At 44.8% G+C, this 27,225-nt stretch overlaps 1 protein-coding gene across 1 annotated transcript; it reads right to left on the bottom strand.

The window, feature by feature from the left end:
• rusc2 (RUN and SH3 domain containing 2) lies at positions 1–27,225 on the bottom strand. The gene is given in 14 exon segments (XM_030104502.1): positions 1–677; positions 977–1,159; positions 1,729–2,725; positions 2,805–2,851; positions 3,541–3,646; positions 3,733–3,907; positions 4,088–4,164; positions 4,257–4,430; positions 4,553–4,768; positions 5,855–5,909; positions 5,911–6,524; positions 8,516–9,059; positions 10,605–12,343; positions 27,114–27,225. Coding segments are annotated over 13 exon segments (4,962 nt in total). The 5' UTR covers positions 12,183–12,343; positions 27,114–27,225; the 3' UTR covers positions 1–481.

The following is a 27,225-nucleotide window of genomic DNA, read 5'->3' as shown; positions in this document are numbered from 1 at the left end:
TCAACGATTATGTCAAAGTCACGCCTCTGCACAGATCAGAACGCTCACTATTTTTTTTTTTTTTAATTACTTTTCCTCTCAACCACCTCTGACCTCGAAGGTTTTCTACTGGTGAAAAGCTGAGTCGGCACTAAGCTAAGCTACGGCGGGCCCGGCGCTGACGTGTGGCACAGCACGGTGAAGGTAGAGGCGGTACGGCGTGACAGAGCGTGGCTCGGCCCGGCGCGTGAGCATCCTCTCCGGTTCCTCCTCGTTCGGCTGCGGTGGGTGACGGGCAGACGGGGAGGCGCACGGTTCCCCAGTCTTTGGGTTCCATCTTTTGGTTTTTGGGATGTATGCATGCATACGTGTCTGAATGTACGTCTGAAGCGGATGTGAGCCGACATGCTTCCCTCGCATGAGTCTGTACACCTTTATAAGAGTTTCCCTACAGTCTCCAGTAGATACACAGCAGCTGAAACCGTCAATCCGTGTTGCGGGGCTACTCCCTGGTGTCCTGGCTGCTCTCCATGCTGTTGAGGGTGACGTAGATGATGGGGACCAGGCCCTGGGTGGAGCCCAGGGAGCAGAGCAGCCAGTCGGGGTCGGCCTTGCTCAGGACCCGCAGGATGTCGCCCTTGTTGAAGCTCAGCTGGCCCGGCTCGGTGGCGATGTGGTGGCACAGCGCTTGGACTTCACTGATGGAGCATAAAGACAGCAGGTGAGAATCGGACCGAAACGGGAGAAATAAGTCATTCATCAGCATCGAGCTCTGGTTCTTCTGGTTTCTGCTCATATAAAAGTTTGATGTGTTTTAGTTCAACGCTATTGCATATCTGTAAAATGTCTGCTAAAGTTAGAGTACTAACCATCCCACTATCAGCTTGTAATACCACTGTGTACCACCAGGTGTAATGAAGAAGAACATGGACTAGGACATTTGAGAAGTTTTCTAACTGAATGAATGGTGAAACAGGACGGCGTCTCTCTTCCTCACCACGGGGACTGTTGGACCGGCTGCTGTACGACTGACGCCGGGTGTGTTGTCTGTGTCGGAGCTGTGCTTTGACCCTGAGGAGGCGCAGTAGGAGGCTCCTCCTTCCTCCCGCCATTTGCTCCGATGGCGTGAGCCACGAGGTCAAGGACGGACCGATCCAAACCCAGCCAGCCTGACGGCGCTCTGAAGACCAGAAGAAAACCACTTAGGTAAAAAGTCCAGATCCAGATGGACTTAAATGGATTCTTCACACTGTTGTGAAAGAGGGGAACCATAATACATACAACTTGGCACAAACTATGCTCCTATCTGGTACAGATTGCTGAATTTAACCACTGAAACAAACTATTTACATGTAGAAACTGAATTATGTAATGTTTTTGTATGTATTTTAAACAGGCTAACCACTGTGTGGCATGGGCTGACTAGAGCAGCTTTCCCAGTGGAATTTTTCACATTCTTGCATAATTACGTCTGCTCTGAGCTGTTTTTGTTTGTTGACTGCAAGCAGGTCAGCTTGGACTCTTCTTTCAGAGTCTGCTGGGTGTGTTCTACTGAATGAAACAACCTGTTTCCAGTCAGAGACCAGGTCTGGATGTCAGGACAGAAACCTGGAGATGTGCCACTCACACAAAAAGCACGTTGTTACAACCTTATGTCTGACACATGAGAGCAGGTGAAACTCCGGTTTGAGACCACGTTTAATATCGCACAGGCTTTAAATAACCGATATTGCCAAGAATTCATCATACCTGCTCTTCAGAACTTTAGCTTTCTGCTCCGCTGCCTCTGCTCTCACGGGGGAACCCACACTGGACCCGAAGAGTCTGCCCCAGCGTAGGTTCTGGCCCTGCGAGGGGCTCTCCTCCTGGGCTCCTGCCCCTGTGGCTTCCTGAGGATCGGTGTCTTTGTCCTGGTTGAGGACAGACTCCGGGGGGCTGCCCATCCAGGAAGGCCTCCCTCTGGATCCGGCCGAGTCTCCGTTGGAGCTGCTGCTGCTGCCGTTCCTGTCGTCCCCCTCCTGGCTCGACTCGGCCCCCTCCACCACCCCCTCCCGTGCAGGCGGAGCCTGGCCCTGCCGTCTCTCCGAAGACTTCTTCCTCTTCTCGGCCTTCACGAACTTGGAGCCCTCGTTGGACTGGTCGATGTAGATCTGAGAGGATTGCATGAGCTGGTACCACCAGCCGGCCTGCCTGTCTCTGTCCTTCCTTCTGTCCCTGTCCTGCGACTCGTCGCCCTCGCCCTGGCTGTCCTGACCCACACCCTTCACCCTCTGCCCCTCCGCTCCTCTGTCCTTCCAGGTGTGAGCGAACCCTACTTCCACCGTCATCCCTCTGCTGTCAAAAACATCCGTCATGCTTTCGGCGGTCGAACCGTCTCTCCTCGAACTGGCTCCGGGCACCTCCCTCCTCGACCCGACCCCTTCCATCCTCGGCCACGTCCCCTCCCGCCTGAGCGGCGGCCTCTCCCGCTCCACCATCTCCCTGACCGTGGTGCTCCACCCCCTCATGAGCTGGAAGGTGGAGCGGCTGGTCTGGTCCACGCTCTGGCCCGCCGAGCAGAGCTGCTCCTTGCGGCGCAGGTGCTCCTGGCCCCTCTGGAGGAGGTGCGGCTCAAAGAGCAGGTCCAGGTCGAAGGGGAGGAGCGACAGCGGCTGCAGCAGGAGGAGCAGCTCCTCAAACAGAGGCTGGCACGCCCCGTGCGACATGGGGAGGAAACCCCACGGGCTGTAGTGAGCCGCCACGATGTCTGAACGGGAATGAACAACACGTTAGAACCACAGAACCAAGAACAAAGATGTCACGGAGATAAGTCTGAATCATCGTACCTTCGTGTGTGTGGAGGTGACCGAACCAGAACTCCAACGATTTCAAACTGAAATGGAACAATGAAAATAAGTCAGTATGAATAGATGACGGAGCAGGACGTCATTTCAGACCCTAATGGAACTGTCCTGAATCCACTGAGATGCAGGAAAATGTTTCTGACAATTTTAGGATGAATGTTATTGAAGTGGTGCTGAAATTTGAAAATACATCAGATTTATTGTTTGAGACTGTCTGATGTTCCCAGGAAAGATCCAGACACTCTTACCTCTGCAGAGCTGTTTATATACAGCTTGTCCTGACCAAAACTGAATTATTACAACAAAAAAATACCAAAGAAGTCGACTACCGACAAAAGCAATCACAACATGCAATACTGTGCAATACTTAGACATTTTTAAGAAAACAGATTAACATCCTTTTTGAGGCCAATCAAAGGATTTTTTTTGCTGACATGACATGAATTAACGACATTTGTTGACCTTGTTTACTCGACAAAAATTTCTGAAAATAATACCTGTTTCCGCAGAAACAGCAGAAAAGCTGAGAACGATGTAGTTAGCAGGCCAGGTGCTGTTGTGTGTTTTTGTCATGAATATACACACACAAACACACGCTTGCAGAGAATATGCCATCAACTTTAACAATGGGAATACACGGATATTCATGTGGACGATCCGGTTGGATTCTTATTGAGGCGACTCTCAACTCGAAAACTATCAAGTCCAGTAGACTTACTTGAGCAGGCCGAAGATGAAGGCGTTGAGCCTCATGCTGTGGCTTGTGAGCTCCGAGTACTGGCTGACTTTAGAAAACAGGCTGTGGAGGACCCGTGTGGACGGCCCTGTCAGGAGAAGGAAATCGCCGTTACCTCTGAGACAGACTGAACCGTCCTGCAGGCTGCATGATGCCGGACGCCTCGGCTCTCACCCAGCTGTGTGGAGGCCTCCACCAGGCTCCACGGCTGGCAGCGCCGCTGGCCGATGATCAGGTCCAGCACGTAGGCCTTCAGGCCGTCCTGCAGCACGTCGCGCAGCGCCGGACACAGGTACTTGAGGATGAGGTGGCCCACGTTGGGACTCACCCAGCTGTTCCCCAGCTTCGCCTGGTGGAGTTACAGAGAAGAGGCATCAAGGAACAAGGTCAGTCTAAGAGATGGATGGATGGATGTATGGATGTAGCACTGTACGCAGACCTCATCCATCAAATGAAATAAAGCATCACTTCTATAATGTTTATGTTTAATCAAAGCCAAAGGAGCCTGAATGTCCCTTCGATTTACTACCTTCACATCCGGATCTCTACTGGTGCCAAAGTGAGCCACGATCAGATCCACTGCTCTGTTCACGGCTTTCACCAAACCTGAAGAGAAACAACAGGGAGGAAAGAAAAGTCTGTTAGCAGTTAAAGGTCCGCTGGAATCTCGTGAACTGCGAGTGCTTATCGGGCCCCACCTCTCTTCTGCCCCAGGTCGACGGAGACCTGCGACTGTGAGGACGATGAGCAGGAGGAAGACGACGTGGTGATGTCGGGGGAGAGGCAGAATTCCTCGGGAGGCTTCTCCATCATGGAGAAGTAGTCCGGCAAGAAGTCGCTGTAGGTCTGCTGCAGCTTCGCCGATTGACTCGCTGCGGAGACAGAAACCAAAGAAAAAGACGGTCAGGAATGTCTTCAGGACGGTCAAACCCTGCTGAGCTCGTTCATCTTCAACACACTCTTCAAGAACATGAACGGAGAAAATGGTGAGCACCGTTGAGCCGTCCCGGTGCGTGGGCCGAATAAGTCGGAGGGAAATCGAACACATTGCGCCTGGCGGGTCTTGTCCCCCCGCCCCTTCTGAGCTCCACGCTCCCAGACAGGGGGCCCGATCCCGAGGAGGAGGGCCCGGCCGAGACCCTCTCCACCCCCAGAGGGTTCCGGCGCCGGTACTCCCTCCATTTGAGAGCCTGGGGGGAGAGGTGGTGCGCTGATGGGGGCGGTGGGGCGTTAGGGGGGGGTGGGGGTTTGTTCAGTAGACGGATGGAGGAGAAACAGAGGAGGAGGATTAGGAGGAGGAAGGGTGGGAGAAGGCGGAGGTGCATGAATGAAGGGAGAGAAGAAAGAAAGCAGAGTAAGAACGAACCGCAGAAGATCAAAACTGAACCAAAGAACCTGAACCGCTCCTCAAACCACTGAAGAACTCAGAGCAACGCAGACCTCAAGGAGGTGAAACGAGATAAAAACCAAAAGCATGAATAAAGTAACAAAATTTAAAAGAAGTGGCAAAGGAGAATTATTCAATTAAAGAAAAAAGCAAGTCTCCAAGTCCCAATTCAGAAGAATTTGGGCAGACAATAATAAATATTACAACACATTGAAAACAGTCATTTTATGCTCTAAATGTGTATTTATTTTCATCTACAGTTCACTTAATCGATTAAATATAAGAGAATTATGTAAATTATGTTTTTACATGTTAGCGAAGGTGAAACTTATTTTCAGGTGATTTCTGGTGTGTGTGTATACATACACACACACACATACTGTATATATATATATATATATATATATATATATATATATATATTTTTTTTTTTTTTTTAAATGTCTGAAACAACTAAAATGACAACAAGAAACTGTTGTTGAAATGGTAACAGAATAAATTTGGGGGAAAAAAGAACTAAATAATATTTTTTTTTCATGTCTAAGCCGAGCAAAATAACAAAAAAGTAAACAGCATCTTAAATTGCTATATAAAAAAAGCGTCTAATTTGACATAAACTGCAAATATCAGCTATATTCATTGAAACAGCTAAAATGTCTTAACCTTTAGTTCTTTGTTGCTGTGATGCAAAATGAAACAAATGTTCTGTTTTTCAGTCGAGACCTTAAAGAGGCAGAATGACGGCTGTTCAGTCTGTTTTCAGGGGAACAGAAACAGATTGATTTCTTTCTCTGACTGGACTCGGTAGAATTGAAACCCAGCAGATGTTTTGCAGATGTTTTTCTGTCTAAACTTTAAAGTTGTTTCTGATTCATGTCTCAGCAGAGTCTGCTGTTTTCCTCCTCTTACCGTTGTGAGTTCTGGCTGCGGCTCCTTTCCCTCCGTCCACATGCTTCCCGGAGTCCGGCCCCCCCCAGGGGGCTCAGGGTGTCGCTGTGGAGACCCCCGCGGTGGAAGCAGTGTGCATGCACCGCGGGCAGCGTGGGGGGCACCACCCCTCGCTTGGCCCCTAAGGATGAAGGCGGCGGTGTCGGGGGCAGCGGCGCCGGCCCCCCTCCCTGCCCCGCGGGGGTGTGCTGGGGGCTTCGGCCCGCCGACAGGGGGCAGGATGGGCTGTGAGAGGGCTGGGGGCTGGGGGTGCAGGTGGAACAGGCCGCCGAGTTCGGCGCCCCCTGGAGACGCACCGGAGAGTAGCTCCCGAGAGGCGAGGGCCGGACCGACCCCGCGGACCCCGGGGGAGGGGCCGCGGGGGCCGGCCCGCTCCGGTACGGGTTCTCGGGTGCATCTCCGTCGTCCTCAGCCAGATCTCCGGAGCCGGACCCCGAGCCCGAGCTGGAGTGGGCCTGCATGCCTGAGACGTAGCCCAGGAGCAGCGGCCGCACCGGCTTGGGCTGGGGGGGCTTAAAGCTGAACTGGTGCTGTAAGGTGAAGGGCTGGATGGGGAGGGTGGTGGGCCGCTGCTCCTTACTGTAGCGCACCACCGCCGGCGGGCGGCCGTCTGAGGAGCTGGAAAGACCACCTGGACCAACGGGGAAGGAAGAGAAGAGACGCTGGTTAGATTCTCTACACTACAGTAGCATTACAGGCTGTTATTGTGAGAAAACGCATTAATAATGAAACATGGTGAATACACAAAGATACTACTTCAACATGGAAATTTATTGCAAATTTCAAAATGAGTAGCAGTGCCGTTGCTTTTGTAATGAAATTGGACACACTTACGACAGAACAATACGCATAGCAGTGTATATGCATTCATATGAAAAGGATTGATAATCAGGGCGACTCTCAATTCTAAAACTATAGAGTCCCAGGAGAATACGGACTGGGAGCCATGGCACATTGTTATTGTCCATCTACTCACGCAAGTGCAGAACAACTACGTTCAATGGCGAGAGGGAGAACATGCAAACTCCATATAGAAAGGAACCAGCGAGAATTTGAACCCAGACCTTCTTGCTGCGAAGCGACAGAGCTGACCACCTCTTCACCAGAGAGCTCCATGATCTTTTCACCGATTCTCAAAAAATTCTAATTTGCAGCTCAATCCTCATCTGAAAACTTCAGTGACAAAGCTTTACCCTCAACACATACTAACAATCCAGAGTTCAGGTTCAACCAGTAAGAAAAACATTAAACAGTAAAATTAGTTTCATGTCGACTTCACAGACTGAAAAACTCCTTCAAACTAATGCAAACAGAGCCATACTGCAAAGGTCACCAGTGAAAACGAAGAACACCACACAGCAAAAAGCTGCCAAGTCATAAAGCTAACCCGCCTGTTATCTCATACACACACACACTGCATGTCAAAACTCTCAAACTCATATCCACACACACACACACACACACACACACACACACACACACACACTGAACCTGAAGGCACTGCGAGAGGAGAGACACCAGCCAGCAGAGGAGAAGCCTTTTTCTGCACTGACTCAGTCTGCTGTGTTTTCTCTATGTGTGTGTGTCTATGCAGTGCATGACAGATAGGAGTGTGTGTGTGGGTGTGACGTCAGCAGTGTTGCGCAAGCTGTTTGTCACTCCCAGGATCCTCTGCTGCCTGGGTGCAGTGCTGCGCACCAGCCACCAGGAGGCCATAAAGAGCTGCAGAGAAAGCAAAACCTCCTCCTGTCTCCTTCATATCTACAGCTCCCACATCCCCCTCCTCTCTGTATATTTCACTCTCATGAATCCATTAGATGTCTCCTCGGCAGCACGCTCTATGGTGAAAGGGCAAAGCTCAATGGAGTGAAGTCCGATGAATAATAGATGTCTTCAGATGCTGTTCAGCCCCTCATTATAGATACGATCGTTAAAAGAGGATCATCTGAAGTATTTTCACACACACCAATTTCCATGATCGCAGAATTCTGATTTTACAACTGGTTTATGAGTGTGACTAATAGATGAAGAGAAATAGGTAATAATGAAGGGTGAAGGGTCAACCCAGATCTCGTCTGTTGAGGTACCTCTCGGCTCCTGTTTATACGACATTTTAAGTGAAAACGCATCGTTTCTGTGTTTCTGTGTCAGAAGAGTTTTGCATTTACATGGCAACGTTTTGGAAACGATGTCTGTTTACACGAATCATTGAAAAGACTGTAGTTAGCGTGCCAGGCCACAGGTTGGTGCTGTTGATTGGTAAACCAACAATCGTATGGACAGATTATGAAGTTCTACTGCCATTACAGGTGACTCAACTTAAAACTACCAAGTCGGAGGAGAAAATGTGCTGGGAGTCATGACGCTCTGGAGGCCATTGTTGTTATTGTCCATACATTTGCACTTTTGCAGAAGAACCAATTACGGTTGCCGTGGTGCCCATGTGCTTTCAAAGAGTTGTGTTTTCTTCCATCTACACAGAGACTGGAGGAAGCGTTTTCCATTTAATACAAAAATACCTGCTACCAAACATTCATCAACCCATTTCCAAGTTCTTGGACCTTGTTGTAGTTAAAACACATTAAGAAGCAAATCTATCCTGGAGAAAGAGAGGCTACGTACCTTCCACTTTGGCGCGGGTCTCCTTGGCCGCCTCCAGGTGGGGCTCGATGCTGCCTTGGCTGTAGCATCTGGTGAAGAGGAGCGGCGACAGGCTCTGACTGTCCGCCTCGGCACGCTGCTCCAGGATGGGGGAGAACTCCACCGAGGAGTGCGAGTAGGTCGAGGAGAAAGGGTCAGTGGCCGACTTGAGCGAGGGCGACCCGCCCGGGGCTATGTTCCTCCGTTTGCTCCTCGCGATCTCCGCAAAGGAGGTGACGCGTGGGGGAGGAGGAGGCGTGGGGGCGGCGCCCTCGCTGAGCCGCATGGGGCAGCTGAGCATGCGCTCCAGGGATCCCAGACGCGGGGAGGGGGACTTGTCCAGGTTGCGGTCGTAGCTGCGGGATCGAGGGCGTCCGGCTGCGGGGGGCCCACCTGAACCGGCCATGGGCGGGGAGACGTTGACGTAAACCTGACCTTTGATCCTGGCGGGCTGGGCAGTCTCCGAACCGACGTCCGCCTCCTCGGTCTCTTTGTCTTTGTCCTCGTCATCACTCTCATCAGATTGCTAAAGGAAAAGACCAAAAACATCAAAGTTTTTCAACTATTTCTAATAAAACGAAGGTGCTTTTTGGCCAATGGGAAACACTTCCTCTTGTTCAAGTATCTCCTCTTTAGCTAAAGTATTTTTTTTTATATTGGGAGAGATAAAATCAGGGCTGCACAAACATCACAAAAGACTGACTAAATGGCCATAAATGATGTTTACATGTACTGTACGTTTATACCAACATACTGTCAATTACGGCCAAGAGAAGGTTATTCACAAAGGAAAATAACAAATCAAACACATTAACATCATCTACTTCATCTGATATCATTCAGCCTTAGATTAATCTCTAGTTTTGAAAATGTAAGTGTAGCAGATCTACCAAACAGAGAGAATAAATTTAAAATTCCAGCTATGCTTACTGAGGGAATATTTCCGTGGACACAGTGGCACTGTTCGAGACTGATATTATTAAACTGCAGCTCAATATAGCAGCTAAAATGATCCCCAGACATGACAGCAGTTAACATTAGGAGACTAATACTAGTGCCGTGGCTATTTTGAGTTCAGGGTTATTCCCACTGTCGCACAGCCTTCCATTACCCATTTATAGCAATGTTTTTTTTTTTTCTAAAAAGCTTCCCTACATTCTCAGACCGCATCGCTTTTGACTTCTACCGACTACACTTTAACTTTATCGTATTTTTTAACCACTGAAGCAGTTTAAACATGACTTACAACAGTCACATTATAACCAGGCAGACACACCACTGGTGTCAACGTCCATGTAAGGTCAGACACACCAATGAAAGATCACTGTGTGAGGACCAAGATACGCTCAAGGAGTTTTAAAGTTTTATATCTATTTTGTAAGATATATGAGCATTTCAGTGACCTACGGAATCCATTTAGAAGGCATCTTCATGCAGGTGAATCAGTTCAACCGGACTTTTTCAAACAAGTGTGCCTTGGAAGATATTTGGCAATAATTCAAGAGGGTTCGGGATCTCCTGCTGTTAACTACTCTGGTTGGTCAGAGATGGTGGGAAGCTCAGGTATTTGAACTCGTTGGGTGTGTCACGCAAGTGTTTGATGTTTTTCATCTGAGATTATATTTGCTCATCCAGTAATTACAGAGTATTTACAATCACGTAAAGTTAAAATGTGGTTGAAATACTTCCTTCCTATAATCACCTGTGAAACCAATGATTTATTGAGTCTTGGAAGTTGACTTGCAGACGGCAAATGATAGGGAGGTCAGTCTGACAGTTAGCAACGTCTGCACTGAATTCAGCGAGCCACAGTTGTTGACTTGCTCTATTTGGTCTTTTAACTGCCTATCTTACATGCAACCATAGTAGGTTGTAAAAAGATGATATTGTTGCATGGCAGCCTGTATTAATAGGTGTATTAAATTAATTTGCAAGGTCTGCGGTTAACACTGACTGAGATACCAGAAAACCCAGCATTATAACAAACCAGGATTAGTCCTCCTTCAAATCCTGCTAAAGGTGAAGCTGCTGTCAAATTCTTAGGACCAATGAAGTAAGATTTTTCACTCACTTTAGGTGATTCTCGATCTCTATCTTCGTCCTCTTCCTCCACCCGCTCCTCGTCAGCTTGCTGTCTGAACAGGAAGTATTCGCTGGGCTGAGTCGGCGTGGGGCTGTCTTTGCTATGATCGTCCGAGCAGCTGTTGGCGGAGGAACCTGCAGGACTTGGAGATGACTGGGATGACAGGTCACAGGTGACCAGCTTGTAGTAGTTTTGGGTGGCGACGACCAGACGCGCTTGGCTCTGCAAGCATGAGGCGATGTCGCCGGAGGACCCCGAGTGAGGAGGGTGATAGGAGTTGCAGTTGGCGTCCAGGTCGAGAGCCCCCTGGTGCTCTGCGGAGCAGGAGCAGGTGGAGGAGGTGGACAAGTGTGGTTCGCGTATGAGAGGAAACGTGTTGCAGAGGGAGGAGGGCTGCTGCTGGGAGAGGGGAGGTTCTGTCGGGGAGGTGTGGAGGTCCAGATAGAAAGCGCCACCAGTTGAGCCCGGTTGGCCTCCTGGTGCATCGGAAACCGATGAGGTGCAAGAGTGGTCGGTAGAGTTGTTGAGATTGGTGGGCCCAGACGATGGAGGCTTCTCTGGGATGGCATTGTTCATTTTGTTGTAAATGGCGCTGAAGTTAACGAGCACGCCATAGGAGCTGTTTGAGGAGGAGTCGCTGCCGTAGCCTTGCTGACACTCTGAGAATGGCTCAGTGAAGGCTTCAGGAAAATTCTGAGGGTAGTTCTGTGAAAGGGCACAGCAAGAGCAGTGCTGAGTGGAAGAGCCCGAAGAGTAGGAGCCTGTTTTGCTAGTTCGGCCACACCTCATTGGGTGATCTTCATCTTCTTCGTCGTCATCGCCCCAGTCCTGTTCTCTGCAATCCATGGACATGTTGGACCCGCTGCTTCCGTGACGATACTGGCTGTCCAATTCTAAGATGTCCAGATCCTCCAGGTGGCTGGACAGATCCGAAACCACACCTCTCAAAGATTCCCTACTGCTTCCTCCGATAGACTTGTGTAAAAGAAATGGCTCAGAAGTAAAACCAAGGTCGTGCAAATGGAAGGGAGTCATTCCATCATCAAGCACAGAGTTGGTGTCGCTGTGGAGGTGAAAAGACGAATCCTCAAGGTAACCACTGAGGTTGTTACCATCGTCTTCCTCTTCTTCTTCCTCGTCGTCCTCGGTATTCAACAAGAAGGGGTTATGGCGCAATGGGTTCCTTGTTCTCGGCTTGGCTCTCGGTAACGTGTGAGCTGTAATCAGCTGGTCCTCTGAATTGCTTGAGGTAAATGATGAATCGTCACTGGCAGTGCTGCCTCCTCTCCCGCCGCCCTTCCTTTCTCTTGCTCCGTTGTGGGGGGACCAGGAGCCACTGGAGGTCTGGATCAGGCTGCTGTAGAGCAAGGCCTCTCTCTGGAGAACATCCCTCTCTGGAAGGGAAGTGGTGCGACTCAGCCCCAGGTTCTCAGGTGGGCTAAAGGGGTTGCTCCTCTTCAGCAGGTTACCGCAGCCGCCCTGCCTTCTGCCAGACACCTGACAGTGCACCAGGGGAATATGATGCACAATCAGGGTTTCACCTGACAGTTTGGGAGGGCTATCCATGGTTCAAGAAAAAGAAGGACGGGTCAGGAATGAGTGAAAGTCCAGGTGTGGTGCACTGACAGACGGGTTTACACTCCGTTTGCTGGGCCCTGTTCTGAAGGGCTTCCTGGGACATTGAAGGATAAGTCAGGGACGTCTACGCTGTGGTCGGAGTGATACATCTGGAAATACAAAGAGAGAGAGAGAGAGAGAGAGAAAAAAAAATGTTATGACAGAAGTCATATATATACACACACACAAACACACACACACATCAAACTACATATCCTCAAAAATACTCAACTCGTAAACTTCAGGCAACAACTTGTACCTTGAATTCATACACCTCAGTTTAGCCAGTTGGTGAGTCTGAATATTTCTCCCAAACTGAAACAAACGGGGAAAAAAAAACTGTTCTGGAGACTTCACATTTACATTGATTTCATGAGGACATTTGCTCTCCCATAATGCTTCAAATTGGTACATAATGTTCTGGAGACACTGCAGAAATGAGAACAGAAACCATCAAGACATGAATGAGTTTACAGAAGGTTTTTCAGTTACATAATGAAGAAATTCAATCCAAAGGAAGTTAGACCATTGGGACCTGATGGGGATTTTTTAATGTTTTCCAGTGCTTCATCCAGTCATCAGGGTCCCATCTGTTGCTAGTTGTATTTGTTTGACGTAAGTAGATCAGTCGCTCTGAAGACTTGGGGAGGGACTGTTTTTCTTGCCCAAAGCTAACAGAACATAAGGCATTATATGCACATCAAGGTCACTTTAAAACACATGCTGCTTAGCCAAAGTACTAGAGATACAAGGAAAAACCAAGAAAACAGCAACATGTACGTTATGCCAATAAGCCAAAATCGTCATTTAAGAGAAAAATTGTAACCTGATTAAAGCCATTATCACTTCTGTGACACCTGATAACTGTTCCAATGGGCTGATTTCTGTACTAGCAGACCTGAATTCAAGGGAAAATTCATGTCAAATACATCCAGTTACAGTCCAGAGCAACAGCCAGCGGATGTTAAACTGCTCTCATGGTGAGTCAGCAGCATGTGAAGTGGAAACAGTGAGATCTACAGACAGTAGACAGCTGACTCCCAGACGGGACCATGATCTCATCTCTTCTTAGGACACACCCTCAACACCAATGTATGCACACAGAACAGAACCCTTCATCTCCGCATCGTTTTGAAGCTGCACATCAAACACAAAAAAAGCCCTTAAAATCCTCCGAGCCACGTGTCTGCCTTTAAGATTAGCCCAGGTTAATACGTTAATTAGCCAATTAATGGAGTATTTTAAACTGTGAAAGCACTGTCTTCTGGTGTGTCGAAGCTGTTATCTTACTATAAGAGAAGACAGCTTGACAAAAGTTACTTTACACACAGTGTGTGTAACTTTTGAAAAAAAAAAACATAATGTGTAATCAGTTTTTCTACGATCCCCCAGGTAAATCTCATGAGGTAAATGTGCCATCTCGTTGATTTATACATAACAAAAACAGTTGATATGTGATACATGCTATTAAAAAAGAAAGGTGATTTCCATTTTCCTTTTGCAGCTTTTGTAGCATGTCAGTTGGGGAAGTGGAGAAACATGTGGATCAGCTTTCATGACCCTACATGGGGCAGGTGAGCTGCACCAGCCAACAATCCTCAAACACCTTCAAGCCCTTCTCAGGTAGGAGCAGGAACACTCTCAAAATGGTGAGAGGGGCTTAACAGTAACCACAAGGACAATAACCAGTGAATGCTTTTATTCATTTCCATTTGGAATGTCCTCCTAATATTAGTTATTATTTTTTTAAATGTATCGTGTATTTTGTGTCTGCACTGTTTTTATTGGTATGCTTCTGCCAAGGTTACTTAGCAGTGTCACCGTCTGCCTGCCAGATTAATCCCATTAAGCTTTTGACAAGTGAACTCAATCTTTGTAATGTCTTTAATTTAACAGCAAAGACTGATAAAGAACAATTTGAGCTGGTTTAGCGAATAAGCCTTCCTTTAGCTCACTGCAGAGGACCTGGACCAGGCATGTCCTAACCGTATGTTAACATTTCAGTTCGGAATGGATGGTAATATAAAATCCTGGACAGAATCAATCCTAATTTGAACCGTTTCATTCTTATATCCTTCAGCACAAGCTAAATGTAGAAATAGAAAGAGCTTAACAACAAGCAACAAGAAGTCAGAATTTAGAATAAAGAACTTACAAGGAAATACAATAAAGCCACAAATGTACTAACACAGGCTAGTTTGGGACGTGATTGGCAGCAGTCTAATTTAATGCAACATACGTGTCCGTATTCAAACTTAAACTAGCATGAATGAATATTCTCCAGAGCCCAGGAAGGTAACTTTTACTGTATCTGACTGGATCAACAGGCCCCATTAATATAAAGCGACATTAATGACATTAGCTTAGTGGTTGAGAGAAAGAGTGTGGAAAGACAGTCCTAATTGGCTTTGAGAGATTATCGGCGGGGTCAGCCATGCAGCGTTGTGTAATGTGTGTTCTGCTGGTGTGAGCTGGATGAGGAAGGTCTCTCATACGGCTTTAATGCTGCTAAAGTCGAGGAAACAGACAAGAATATGTTTTTATACAAGAGCTGATTAAGACACATGTACCTATATTTACTTATTTCACAGATTAATTAAATTTAATGAATTTCAATGAATGAATAAGGTTAAAGAGAAACAATTTTTCTAATAATCAAAAATTTTCTTTGAGAAAACCAAAGATTCAGAAATTCATTACCAATTCATTAGAAGTAAAACTCAATGGACTAAAAAAGTAATGATTTCATGCAAATGAAATAAAAGAATGAAAGTTTCAAGTACACCAGCTATAGTGGCCTACTTTCACCCTCTGCTGTTTAATTTTGAAAACAGAGAAAGTCTCGAAGTGAGTGTAGTGCTGAGCCTGTTTCCCTCTATGTGTGAGAAGTGATGCTTACAAGATCAAGACCACCTTAACCCAAGATCCAGTCAAGACCAAGACCAGATCATCCCAAGACCATGAACTTATTAAGGGGATGAGATCTGAGTTAAGAGTAAGAGCTTTAAAATGTGGTCTCAAATACTGCAACACAGCTCTGCTTATTGTTCAGATGTGAAAAACCTTTACTTGATGTATTTTGCATTTTTTTCTTCTTCCCAAGTGGCAACCTGCACTCAAGACAGCTTTGCATCCGACTTTATTTTCTTGGTTAATCTGACAGGTACTGATGTTATATAATACAGCGTGACGACAGGCTATGCGAGCTTTCATGCACACACAGAACTTGCAAACATCTCCTCAAAGGTGTCATGTTTACTGCTCGGCAACAAGAAACCCTCAACACAGAGAACAAGAAGAAAAGATGAGAGCAAGCCCTTTGAACCACAACCATCAGCAGAAGAAAACACTATTAATCACAGCAGATCCCAGCAGTGAACGGTTAACGAGAACAAAGAGTCTGAGCCCAGCCAATCAGATTTCAGTTCCCACAACATCAGAAACCCTGGTTACAAGATGAGCCAATCAGATTAGGCCTGGTCTGTGGGGGGGCTTCAGGAGAAAGTAGGTCTTCCTCCCTCCTCGCGAGAAACACAAAGCATGTCTGGACTCAGATGTACTGAGCAGTTCATGTTTACACACTTTTACACAGCGTTTAAAAAATATACATATATATAATTCAGTCAAAAACCTTTTGCTGATGAAAAAAGGTAATTTGGGGAATAGAAATGTAATACAAAAAATATTTAAATTAAATAACATAGGGTTATAGTGAACCCTACAATTTAAAAGTTAAAAAAGCAATATATATTTTCTCTGATAATATTTGGCCATTTTCTCTAGCCAGCTGAGACGAGTAGTGAACGTGACGTTGGCAGACGACCAACCAGTGATTGGCTAAAGCGCGAAGTGTCTAGATGAGTCAGGAGAGCGACTCGTTCATAAGAGTCAACTCCTCCCATTTTTAATACGCAATCACAGCGAGAATGATCACGATCAAAGACGGATGCACAGAAATCAACCTCGCAGAGCAGCGACGAGAGGATTCAGCACAACTGGATCAAGCGACCTGCAACGTGTCTCGCAACAATTTACTTTGGTGGAGTCTCGTGTCAGCTCGCATTGACGACTCCACCCACGTCGTGTTGGTGCTCTGTTATAATGGAAAACGACCGAAACGGAGTTGAGGCGAGTCGAGCAGCGCTACAACTGCAACGGAAAAGCGCCGTATGTGTTTCCACATTAAAACCTGTTAGTTCTACTTCTCAACTCTTAACACCTACTAATAATTATGAGTATATACTCAAGTCATATTGCCATATAAATAATAAATCAAATACTTTACATGACAGGTCTTGACAGTCATAATTGTCTTGATCTAAATAAATGAAGGCGTTTTCAAAAACACGGGCTTTCTTATGGTCAGTTAAAGCTATATTGCGACGACAGGTGACTTCCTACTCCAAATTCACTGGGAGTCATGCCACTCTGGAGGCTTCCAATGTTGTTACTGTCCAAAAGAATTGTTTACCACACTTGTAGTGTACATGCAGAGTTGTAGTTTTTTCATAAAGGTGCATTTTCCCCTATATACAAGGAGTTGGAGCATTTTTGAAAAGTTCCACCTCATAAAGTTGTGTTTTTTGTGGTTCAGAGCACCAACGCAACAAACATTTTCCATTTTCACTTGAAAATGTGGTCAGATGAACGGGGCCTAAAAGGAGCAGAAAATCAGATTAATGATTTACGGTAATTTTTTAGAATACTTTGATTCAATGAAAATGAAATACATTGATTGACAGTAGCTAGAATTGAAATGTGAACTTTTAGTTTATGACAAATCAAACAGTTCTCCATAGTCCAAAAAAGTAAATACTTGTCATCCTAGGAAGCACCTGGTTAAGCACAAGATTTTTCTCAAGGCTGAGGAGTGCAGTATTTCAAACAGCTTCAGATCTACGGATACAACTGCAGTTGCAATGCTCTTTGACACTAAATCATAAAAGTCGTCGCAGCTTTATCTGCAACATTAAAATTTCCCAGAACAAACCATAAAAATTCAAAATTGTGGGGTTTCAAATTATATTTCTATTCTATCTAAACCTCAACACAAACAAGCACACAGTAACTCGCTCATATTTTTAGATACACATGGAGAAGACTGGTGAGGGTGGTATGATTGTATTTCTCACCAACCACTTCCTGTTCAGCTTCTTTTGGAAAAAGCCTGCATGTCATATTTATACTAAAAACAGGGTGGGAATTTGACCTATTTATAAAACACTGAGGAAAAGGGAAGCCAAGCTTTGACAAAAGAACATCCTCCCTGTGATATCACCGGAGGCCGTGCTTCCAGGAAAGAGTCTGAGAGGAGAGAAGGCACACCCTGTCCAGGCAGACCAGACACTGACGTGATGGATTCAACCTACAATGCTCACAGCGAGGGCTGAATTGCACTGAACGCCACCGAGAAGCTGCTTGTTCAATAAAAGGAAGACAGGCGGAGATGTTCCCCAAGTTTTGAAGCTGCTGAGTCAAACTGCAATGCACCAGTAATGGTAAAGGACATTTTAATTAGGAAAAACTGTCTGAAAATAGTTCCACATTGGTGGATTCATCCTCGTTACACCGGCGGCCTCAGCTGAAGCCGTGCCGTTGCTGAGTTTCTGGCTCGGCGTTCGCCCTCTGCTCAGCCAATGAATGGAGCTTTTGTTGGTTGTGCACATTGGACGCCTCACTGCAGTGTGGAATACAAAAACAAAGGAAAAGCTGAAAAGGAGGAACGGTGCAACACAGCAACCCCCAAAGTTTCTTGAGGCGGTAGTTAATTCCTGAGACTTTGTAGCTCATTACATTAAGTTTTCTTCCAGGCTTTCTATGTAATTTCTCTGCAGCAGCTTTAGCAATTGCCGAAACCGAGATGAAAATAACTACAGCCATCAAAAAATAAATGATATCGTCACTTGCTATTGTGATGATTACAAATACAACAGCAGACTTCTGCATTATCGCTTTCAGTTTGATTTGATTAGCTTTATGTGATGAACCTCAATAACGCTCTAGCTTAAAGTGCTGAGTGGTTATTTGGAATATCATAGCTCGCAAACCAGACAAAGTGCCTGCAAGAGAACATTTTAACTCCATCCTTTTCTGTAGTCAAAGCTTGATTACTGGAATAACTTGAGGCTTTTTCATGGTGGAAAAGTGTTTTTCTAGAGACCATCGTCTGTCACGATCTTATTAGCAAAAGTCCCTGCAGAAGACGTTGGATAATCAGGACAAAGAACTTGGTCTTTGCTGAAGATTACAAGCACCATACTTATTCTGCTATATAGTTTTCCTTTTGTGTCCTTGTTTTCTCCTTTTTATTGAAAGTGCATTATTTTAAAAATCTAACTTCTGCCTTGGAGAGAATTGTCCGCATTCCCTGGACATGGAGGTACTTGAAGCCCTGGAGCTGTAAGAACAATACCGACGGCATTGCATACGTTGGGGTAACTGACCCTCTGGATCGCTGACACAGCAAAATCTGAGGCGTTATCGATCCTCTGTGAAAACACTGTCTTCCCTTTGCCCGCTCTGCTTAGTGAGCATCTGGTCACGGCTTCATCGCTGAAGTTTGGCCTGATACACTTAAAGGAAACCATTTCTTTAACGTGTCTTGGTGTATTTTAACATTGACAAATGACCTCAACGATGTTCAGTCATTAGTGAAATTACTCCATTGATTGTTTGCCCTCGGCTCATTTCTTATTTGCATTTCATGTAGTGACAGGCCAGGTTAGCATTGCAGGGTGGTAGAGTAATTGCCCTCTGGCAATAAAGAAGGGACAATTTCCAAACTGAGTGGAAGAGACGCTCATGTTCTTGTTGAGGCAAATGTTGGACAGAAGGTAACTTTCAAAGTGTTGACTTGAGTAAGAAACTCCACAGACGGTTTGTCACTGCCTGCTGCATCACGTAGTTCATCTATTTTGGTGATTTCTGTTCACTTTTACCTCCCAGACTGACTTATTTCATACTTGAAGTTGAGCTTTCAAAACCTGAACTTGATGGACTCCTCAAAACCAGGTACACACTTCTCATGTAAACAAACAGTATCAGCATGAGTAAATCTCTATCGACTCTCTGCGGGCTAAACACGAACACATGACCTTGATCCCAGCTTCCCAAAAGGCTTAGAGACAGTTTCCCTCCTCACTGTGACTCTGCCTAAACTCCAGGAGCTTATAGGTGCTTACGTAACAGACACACAGCGTGAAGCCATCCTCAGCAGGTATTGGTGAAGGTGGGAAGGCAGCGAGCAGTCATCGACGGCTTGGAAAGTTACAATTTCATCCGATTGTTTACATTTAAGGTAATGCAACCTCTCAAAATGGTCTATCGCACACATGCATGATTAAAAAGGGTTTTCTGAGAGATACGCCACAAAACAAAGGCAAAACCTTTTTACATTCTGATGATTAAAGATGAAAAGATTTTGCAAAGAAAATGTTGCTTTCTGCAACTTTCACAGCTGTTGGGTGTTATCATTTCTTTAGCCGTTCAACAAGACTACAAAGAAAAAATATACACTGAAGTCCAGATGTAGTTAAAGGGAGTGGTTGATCTAAACACTATCCGAAAAACACATTTATGACAACAAATCCAAGTTAATATAACGAGTTTTATGCAGGAGTGTCTTTTAACATTAATGCATTTTTCAATGCTTTAGGTTCACTGTTTTTATTCTGTTCAATGAGCTCTTTCAAGCTGTTTTCCAAGTTAAGTTCACTCACATTTGGGGTGTTGAACAAACCACAAAAATCAATGTGAAACTTTTCAAAAATAATAATTTGGGTAATAAACTTCTTCAAAGGTCTGAAGACATAAGTTATTGGTGCAAGAAAAGCCTATATAACGAAATACTGCTATCTTGGGTCCCGTTTACAAAGAAATATTTCCAAGTCATACATTTTTGCTGTGTTTTGAGAATCCATTTCCACTGAACCACTGAAAATGCAACTTTTGAAATCGCTCTTTTCAACTTTTCAAAAACACTGACTCCATGTAAACACGGAACACTACAACTATTCTGAAATGCTGCTAATGCTCATCCGAATAGTAAATGGTTATGCACGTGTGAGTAGATGCGGCGGCCTCCAGAGTGTCATGACTCCCAGTCCATATTCTCCTGGGACTTGGTAATTTTAGAGTTGAGAGTCACTCGAGACAACAATCCAACTTTATCGTCTGTCCATACGAATGTCGCTATCCTCGTCATTGATGTTAACAGCATATTGCTATCTGTGTGTGTGTGTGTGTGTGTGTGTGTGTGTGTGTGTGTGTGTGTGTGTGTGTGTGTGTGTGGTTTCAATATAAAAACAACCAACAGTGCCACAACAACATTTAATTTACATTAAAGAGCTCAGGGAAACGTGTCAAACTAAAGCTGTGCATATGCTGTACTTTTATCACTGCTCAAGGACTCAAACCTAGATATCGTTCTGTAATCGAACAGAAAAGCTCAAATGTCCAAAACAAAGGTCCCCACAGGGCTTATCTAAGGTTATCCAAACAGTGCTGCACATCTCAGCTTCCTTTAAATGAATCCCAAGCTGTGGACAGACACCGATACCAGTCACACACTGATAAGAGCTTTAAAAAAAACCCAGTAGTTCTCTTGTTTTACCTTCAGCCAACAATTCGCTCATTCTCTTCTTTTCAATGCACGCTGTGTTGACTATGATCTTCTCGATCTTCTCCTTTCTCTCTGGTCTGGATTCGAACACCTCTCACTTGCTTTCTATCCATTATTTCTTCCCCTCGTCTCTCCCATCCCCCTCAAGTTTCACCAAAACCCAGCTTCCTGCTTCCCTCCCATCCACTGTGTGCTGCAGTGTTAAGTCTCCCTGCTTCACCCACTTCTGCTCCTTTAATCATTCTCTTTCTTCCCCTTTTCCATGCTCAACCCATCCAGCCTGTAGTGGTTTCACCCTGACCACTGCACCACTCCACACTGCTTTTAGTAACCATGGCACATCCCTGTCGGTGCGTTAAGAAGAAAAAAAACACTGCCCGCATTGTTTTTCATCTTCCACTTAAAAATACACAAGAAAAACATCCATAAAATGGATTATCTGGAAGGTTGGGTGCTCCTTGTAATTACTTTAACAGCAGGAGGCATTTGCATTACCATAAAGAACAACTGGAAGCTCCATGACTTGTTCTATCTAGGTCAACAGCAGCAGTTAATTTGATATTCAGGCATGGTGTTTAACTTTCTCAACTTTGTTGATTTGAACAAATAAGAGCACCAATAAGAGCTCAAAATGCAAAAGCACATTAAACTGTAGATGTGTACCTCACGTGCAGCTTGTTTGTTCACACTTCAATTTGCCTTGTATAGATCAGTCATCAAAAGCTTGGATTAAATTGTGTGAGTATTCTTGAGTAATCTTACTATTTGTTGTTTTTTGGGATGAGTCTAAAACAGGCCTTGTGACAAAGCCATGATCGCATCCATGTTGATGCAGAGCTGAGATTAGCAGCTACCAGTGCCTCTGTGGTGATCACTTCATCTACCTTCAAGAGCCAGTACCATGCTCCAGGAGTTCACTCAGGAACTCAACATTTGGTCAATAAGCAGTAGAACAAAGGTCAGAACATCAGTATGACAAGGCGGGGTTCACTGTCTTGCTGAGGGACACTTAAATGTCCAGACAAGGTGAAAAGAGACACTGAAAGCTTCCCCAGCAACAACCTCATCCATGTGTCATCCACGTGTAGGTATCCCTGTTGGAGATGCAGCTTTCTGAATCCTGAATGTGCAATACTTTAACACTTTAATCATTATAACAGGGAGGTTCAGGTCGAGGGCAAACCACCAAAAGCCCTCAGAGGCGACACGTGGCGTCAGCTCGCAGCAAAGAGACATTGTTAGAAAACATGTTGCAATCGATGAATGGCTAGCTTTGCTGTGCACTAACTAAACGCGGTTCAACCAGCAGCTTTACGGTCACAGTTTGGTTTGAAAGACCTTTACAGCACAATTACAACAGCAGTCCTCTTTCAAATCATTTCAGCTGTAAACCGAGCAAAAATGCAGATATCTATGATATTAAATGTACAGTTTAAGTCACACAAACACAAGCTGGAGTAGCTCTATAGGATAGATTTGTGGCAACAGCACACCTTCTGAAGTGTTGAAAATTATCTTTCTAAAAATAATTGGAAACAAGAGCAGAAAGCCTTTGATGGATTGCAGGAAAAATGTTAAAACACACTATTCAGGGATGTCATATGACACAGTCTAAGAACTACAGTAACACAGTGTTGAAAAATCAGATCATCACAATATAGATCAAAAAGCAGCACTTGTTAGCATGTCTCCATCTCTCTCTCTCTCACACACACACAGAGTTAAAGTATGCACATCCGGCCTCTGCAGTGCCTCGGTTACATAACACAGACACATTCCAAGCTCTGCAAGAACAGCTGAACGCTGAGAGGAGGCACGTCGCCTGACACACTGAATCATTTGTGGTGTAAAACAGAAAACACGGACTGATTACAGCGTGCAGGCTCCAAACGATGATGATGGTTATTAGCTCGGTGGTCACGGGCTTTTTAATCACGCCGATGGATGACGCAGACAGATTCAGGACTGTGCTAACACCCTGCAGCTTCGGTGACATTCACCATGAGTACAGCTTGCCTTCATCCAACCACAACAACAAGAGATCAACAGAGGCAAAAGCAGCCTGCTCAACTAAACTGGACACACTTGTTGGCTCCTAAATTCTTATCTGATGACAATACTGTACAACGATTTATGAATGTTCAATCAGGATCCTGAGTTGAAGTAAATAATGTCATAAATAACGGTAAATATCGTGAAGGAATTAAAGGGGGGTTGTGATAGCGATTATATGAAATATATTCTTTGGATTTTTTAGATTTTGAGCTGTAAAAGACAACTTTGACCTCTTTACAGGACAACAAGGCTGTGCATTCAATGGCACGGAGCCTGATCAACACATGCTCGAGCTATTTATTGCAGTATCCACTCTGGAAGATAAATAATTTGAATACTCTTATACATTGAAAATAAACAAAGATGTTTACATGTGCATTTTAACACAATAAACTCTACCACACAAACACAGTGCTGCTCATTTTCACCTTCAGTTTTCCTACTGTTGTATTTTTATATTTTTCTTATGGGGAAGACATTCACTTTGTATTGTATGATTCTTGAGGAAAAGGCAGATTTGATTCCGATTATCTACCAGCATTGATTCCTGCAGAATGAAATAAGGTTTCAGAGTGCTGACAGCCGGTTTGCACTGAGCTCTCTCCTCTCACACACTCCCCTCCAGAGATCATCGAGCGGAAAGGTCAAATAACTAAGTGCACCACCACCTGAGGTGTTAGCATTAGCTCTACTGTTGTTTTGGAGAATCACAAAGAACCTGAGTAATTGAGCATCAAGAGTTGCAGGGTAATGCTGTAAATCTGCAGGAATAGCATTCTTATCAAACTATATTTGAAGCATCACCTCAAGAAATTAAAAACGGTCGAGCAAGACAGTTGTCTTGCATTCTGATGTGCAATCTCTTGAAAACAGCTGGAGTTCGTGTTATCATAATCGCTCCAAAGTTTGACAAATGTTTGTTAATGTGTATGTTGTTGCACCACAGAGTTTGATAATGGTCTTTAGAGCTCTGTTGCATAGGCTTGCTGAAGCATAAAATGCTGCAACAATAATGTGCTCCAAACAATTGGATTCACTTTGCTTTGCTTTTCAAAGAGAGCTGAAATACATTTTTGATTTAATATGTTGCCACAGGGCACATTTATGTCGGAATACACTAACTCGCTTTTAGAATCTCAGTCAGTCTCAGGTTGATTTGTTGAAGGTCCGATTCGCTCGACAAAGTTTCGAGTGGAAACTCATCGTTTTTGTGGTTTCATTTAATTAAAAATGAAATTAAAATTTCATTAAAAAAACAGAGTTGGAGTATTTTCCAAAAGTTGCGTTTTCCCGCTCAGTGCTCAGACTCTGTGCATTTTGGAGTCTCAAGTGATTTATCACCTCAACATGTGGCACAAAAAGGTTTTACCAAACTGAATTAATGTTGGTTAGCCCATTCTTTTTGATGGATGCTTCCCGCAGCAGAACACAGAAACCGTTGTCTCCTTCCACAGCACCTTTTCTAGTCTGAATCTCATTGAGTGTCTTTTTGTAATGTTAGCGATCATAAAAAGTGATACGTGTGCAAGAATCATTATGTTTTTACTTGATTCTTTTCCATGGCCTACTTCAGTCTTTGTGTCTTCATTGTTGTTCTGTTTCATTCAATAATAACAAAAAATACACAGTCATCTCATAAATGAGGACACATGTTTACACCATTAAAAAAACAGCCCCTACTTATTGTACCTCCAAATACTGGCATAAACCGCACACTGCTGTGAAAGAAAGTCATTCTGGGTGCTTTACTGAGTAAAGCTGGGATCTTACACTATTACAGAGGGAGACAAACAATCCCCTGTAGAGCGAGCACTTAGCAACCGGTGACGCAGCACATTAGCTGCTTTTCACAGCCATTGATATCAATGTGTGGACTGATATTAGCAAACCTGGCCTGTTTACTCTCAGTTCAGTCGCAATCCGTTTCAGCCCAGTGTTTTCGGGGGGTGAGGGTCATTGTTCGTACTAGATTGATAAGCCCTCCCCAGACAAAAGCCATGTGAGGTTATGAAACACATTTCTATGGACTAAAGGAATCACATAAGGTCACACCCTTTGCAGTGGCAGCTCTTTGTTAACTTTTGTGCAACTTTGGGCCTGAAGTCTTTTAAATGTGCTCAGAAATCTGGAATAGACCTTGAAAAGTATTAATTGCTTTTATTTGGATGGATCCTGCTTGTTCATCATCCTGGAGGCCTTGCGTCTGCCAGTGTCTGCTTTCACTGTTGTGATTTGGTGAATTGAGGAGCTGAGGAGGGGAGGTGGAGGTGGGATTGCACCTTTAAAATGATGTGAAAGAGTTTCCCAGAGTGACAAACCTCACGGACTAACAGCTACAAGCCCCCTTGATGGCATGACACTGCGGGAAGATTTGAAGCCTTTCATACTCCGGAGGGTTATATTGCTGGTCTAGCACTTAGTGACATGCTTTGTGGAGATGTTTTGTGGCATTGTTGTTTAGTTTGTAGCCACTGTTTTATTTTATTCAGTTAGGTTGAACCAAACTTACTGAATTCAGGGTTGCAGTAATGATTTAAGATTCTTGTCCAGGATTCCATTGATACTTAGGTCTTGTCATTTCGACGGTTTTCCAGAGTAATGGTGGGAAGTTTTGAAGACCAAAATTGATCTGCACCCTGAGATATGTTGGCATGAAGTGTTTTACTGTCATTGTACAGCATGCTATTGGACTGTTTCGATAACATACATACAGCTCTGCTACAGTGTTGAAGATACATTGTCCTTGTGGACAAAATGCTTTACATTTGATATATAGCAAAGAAGCAGCTCGTGCCTCAAAGCTGTCTCTTGCTTGTTTTTAATATAAATCTTTTTTCTGAAGGAAGTTCCATCATTCTGAGGCTCAGTTCACTAAAGAACAACTTGTTAGAAACTGACAGCAAAGTTTTGATAATGATCCTTGCAGTCAGGAATGCGAAAAATGAGTATCTTCCGTTTGCATACCATACAACTTTTAAAGTTTGCATACCACACTGCTCTTTGTTTGTTTTTGAAATGTGACTGAATTTGCATGTAACCTGAAAACAGTACAATAAAACCATTGAAGAACCTTTCAGCTGCCCTTCCTGGTTGTATTGGACCACAGTGTGTTGTGTCTGACGGATACGATGGTGTGGTAAGCGGTAGCGATGCAACGGACACGAAAGAGCTTAAAATAATAATTTAAAATGAGCCCAAAAGATATTTCTCTTGAATCAAACACTATCAATGTTAACCTATTTAATAGGCCTGCACTGCACATGTGCAAATATTCCATGTTCAAAGTTATTTTCAAAGATTGCTATTTGCATCGACTTGCAAAGCTTTTGTTGTTGAATGAACAGTTGACTAAGCACTGTTTTCAGATTAAAAAGCAAATCTGCATTAGGATTAGTTGCTTATTCTTGGATTAAAAACAAAAAGGAAATCGCGGCTCACTGTACCATCTTGAGGAACAAAGTGGTACTGCATGACTGACTGATCTTGCGACTGTTTTTGACTAAATTATTTCCAATATTATTTCTGATCATTTAAAGTAAATTACCCTCTTTTCCTTAATTTCAGATTTTTGGGGGATTTATGAGTCCTACAGAAGGGAGGGCTTCAAATTGATAGAGAATCATAAAGATTGATGATAAAAGCCGGTGACAGCGGGGTTATTCGCGGACAGTATCAGCTTTTGTCTCCATGCTGCTGAGGCTGCTGCTACTGGCTGTTGTTGTCGACTGATCCGGGGCCAACATGGTGAACGCATCGGGGAGCAGGCCTTCTCTGGGTCCATGCTGCACCGGCTCGGTTCCTGAACCTGTCACTGCACCTCCGTGCATCTTGTGCACGCTGTATTTTAATCTGTCTCTCGGTCTTTTTTTTTTTTATTATTATTATTATTGTATTTAAACCCCGAAACAGGAGCGCTCCCACACGGATCGGTGCGTTCCGATGCGCGACCCTTTGTGTCGACGCGATAAAAACAGGCAGCAGGAGGACAGCCTCCATTTACTCCATCCCTGGAAAAAACAACACACAATCCGTCTGTTTCAACACGGTCAGGGGGGGAAACGCGCTTGTAAGGGCGAAGCTACGCCTGTCTGAACAGGTCTGGGTTTTTTTTCCCCTGCCTCCGACGTGATGCTGGTGGTCAGAGCCCCCCTTGTTCCCGAACGACGCGCGAGCAGAAGCCGCCATCAAGAGAAATAGCAACATACCTTTAGGCTGAGGGTCGACGCTGCGTGTTTTTGGAGAAATTAAAGCGTGTGATCACTGAGCTGCTGGAGGATGGCTGGTCTTTGACGACTGGGGAATGAGAGAGAGAGAGAG

Source organism: Salarias fasciatus, chromosome 12, assembly GCF_902148845.1.
Source record: "Salarias fasciatus chromosome 12, fSalaFa1.1, whole genome shotgun sequence".
Classification (NCBI taxonomy): domain Eukaryota; kingdom Metazoa; phylum Chordata; class Actinopteri; order Blenniiformes; family Blenniidae; genus Salarias; species Salarias fasciatus.
The sequence above is the reverse complement of the archived record's forward strand: the minus strand, read 5'-3'. Positions and strand labels throughout refer to the sequence as shown.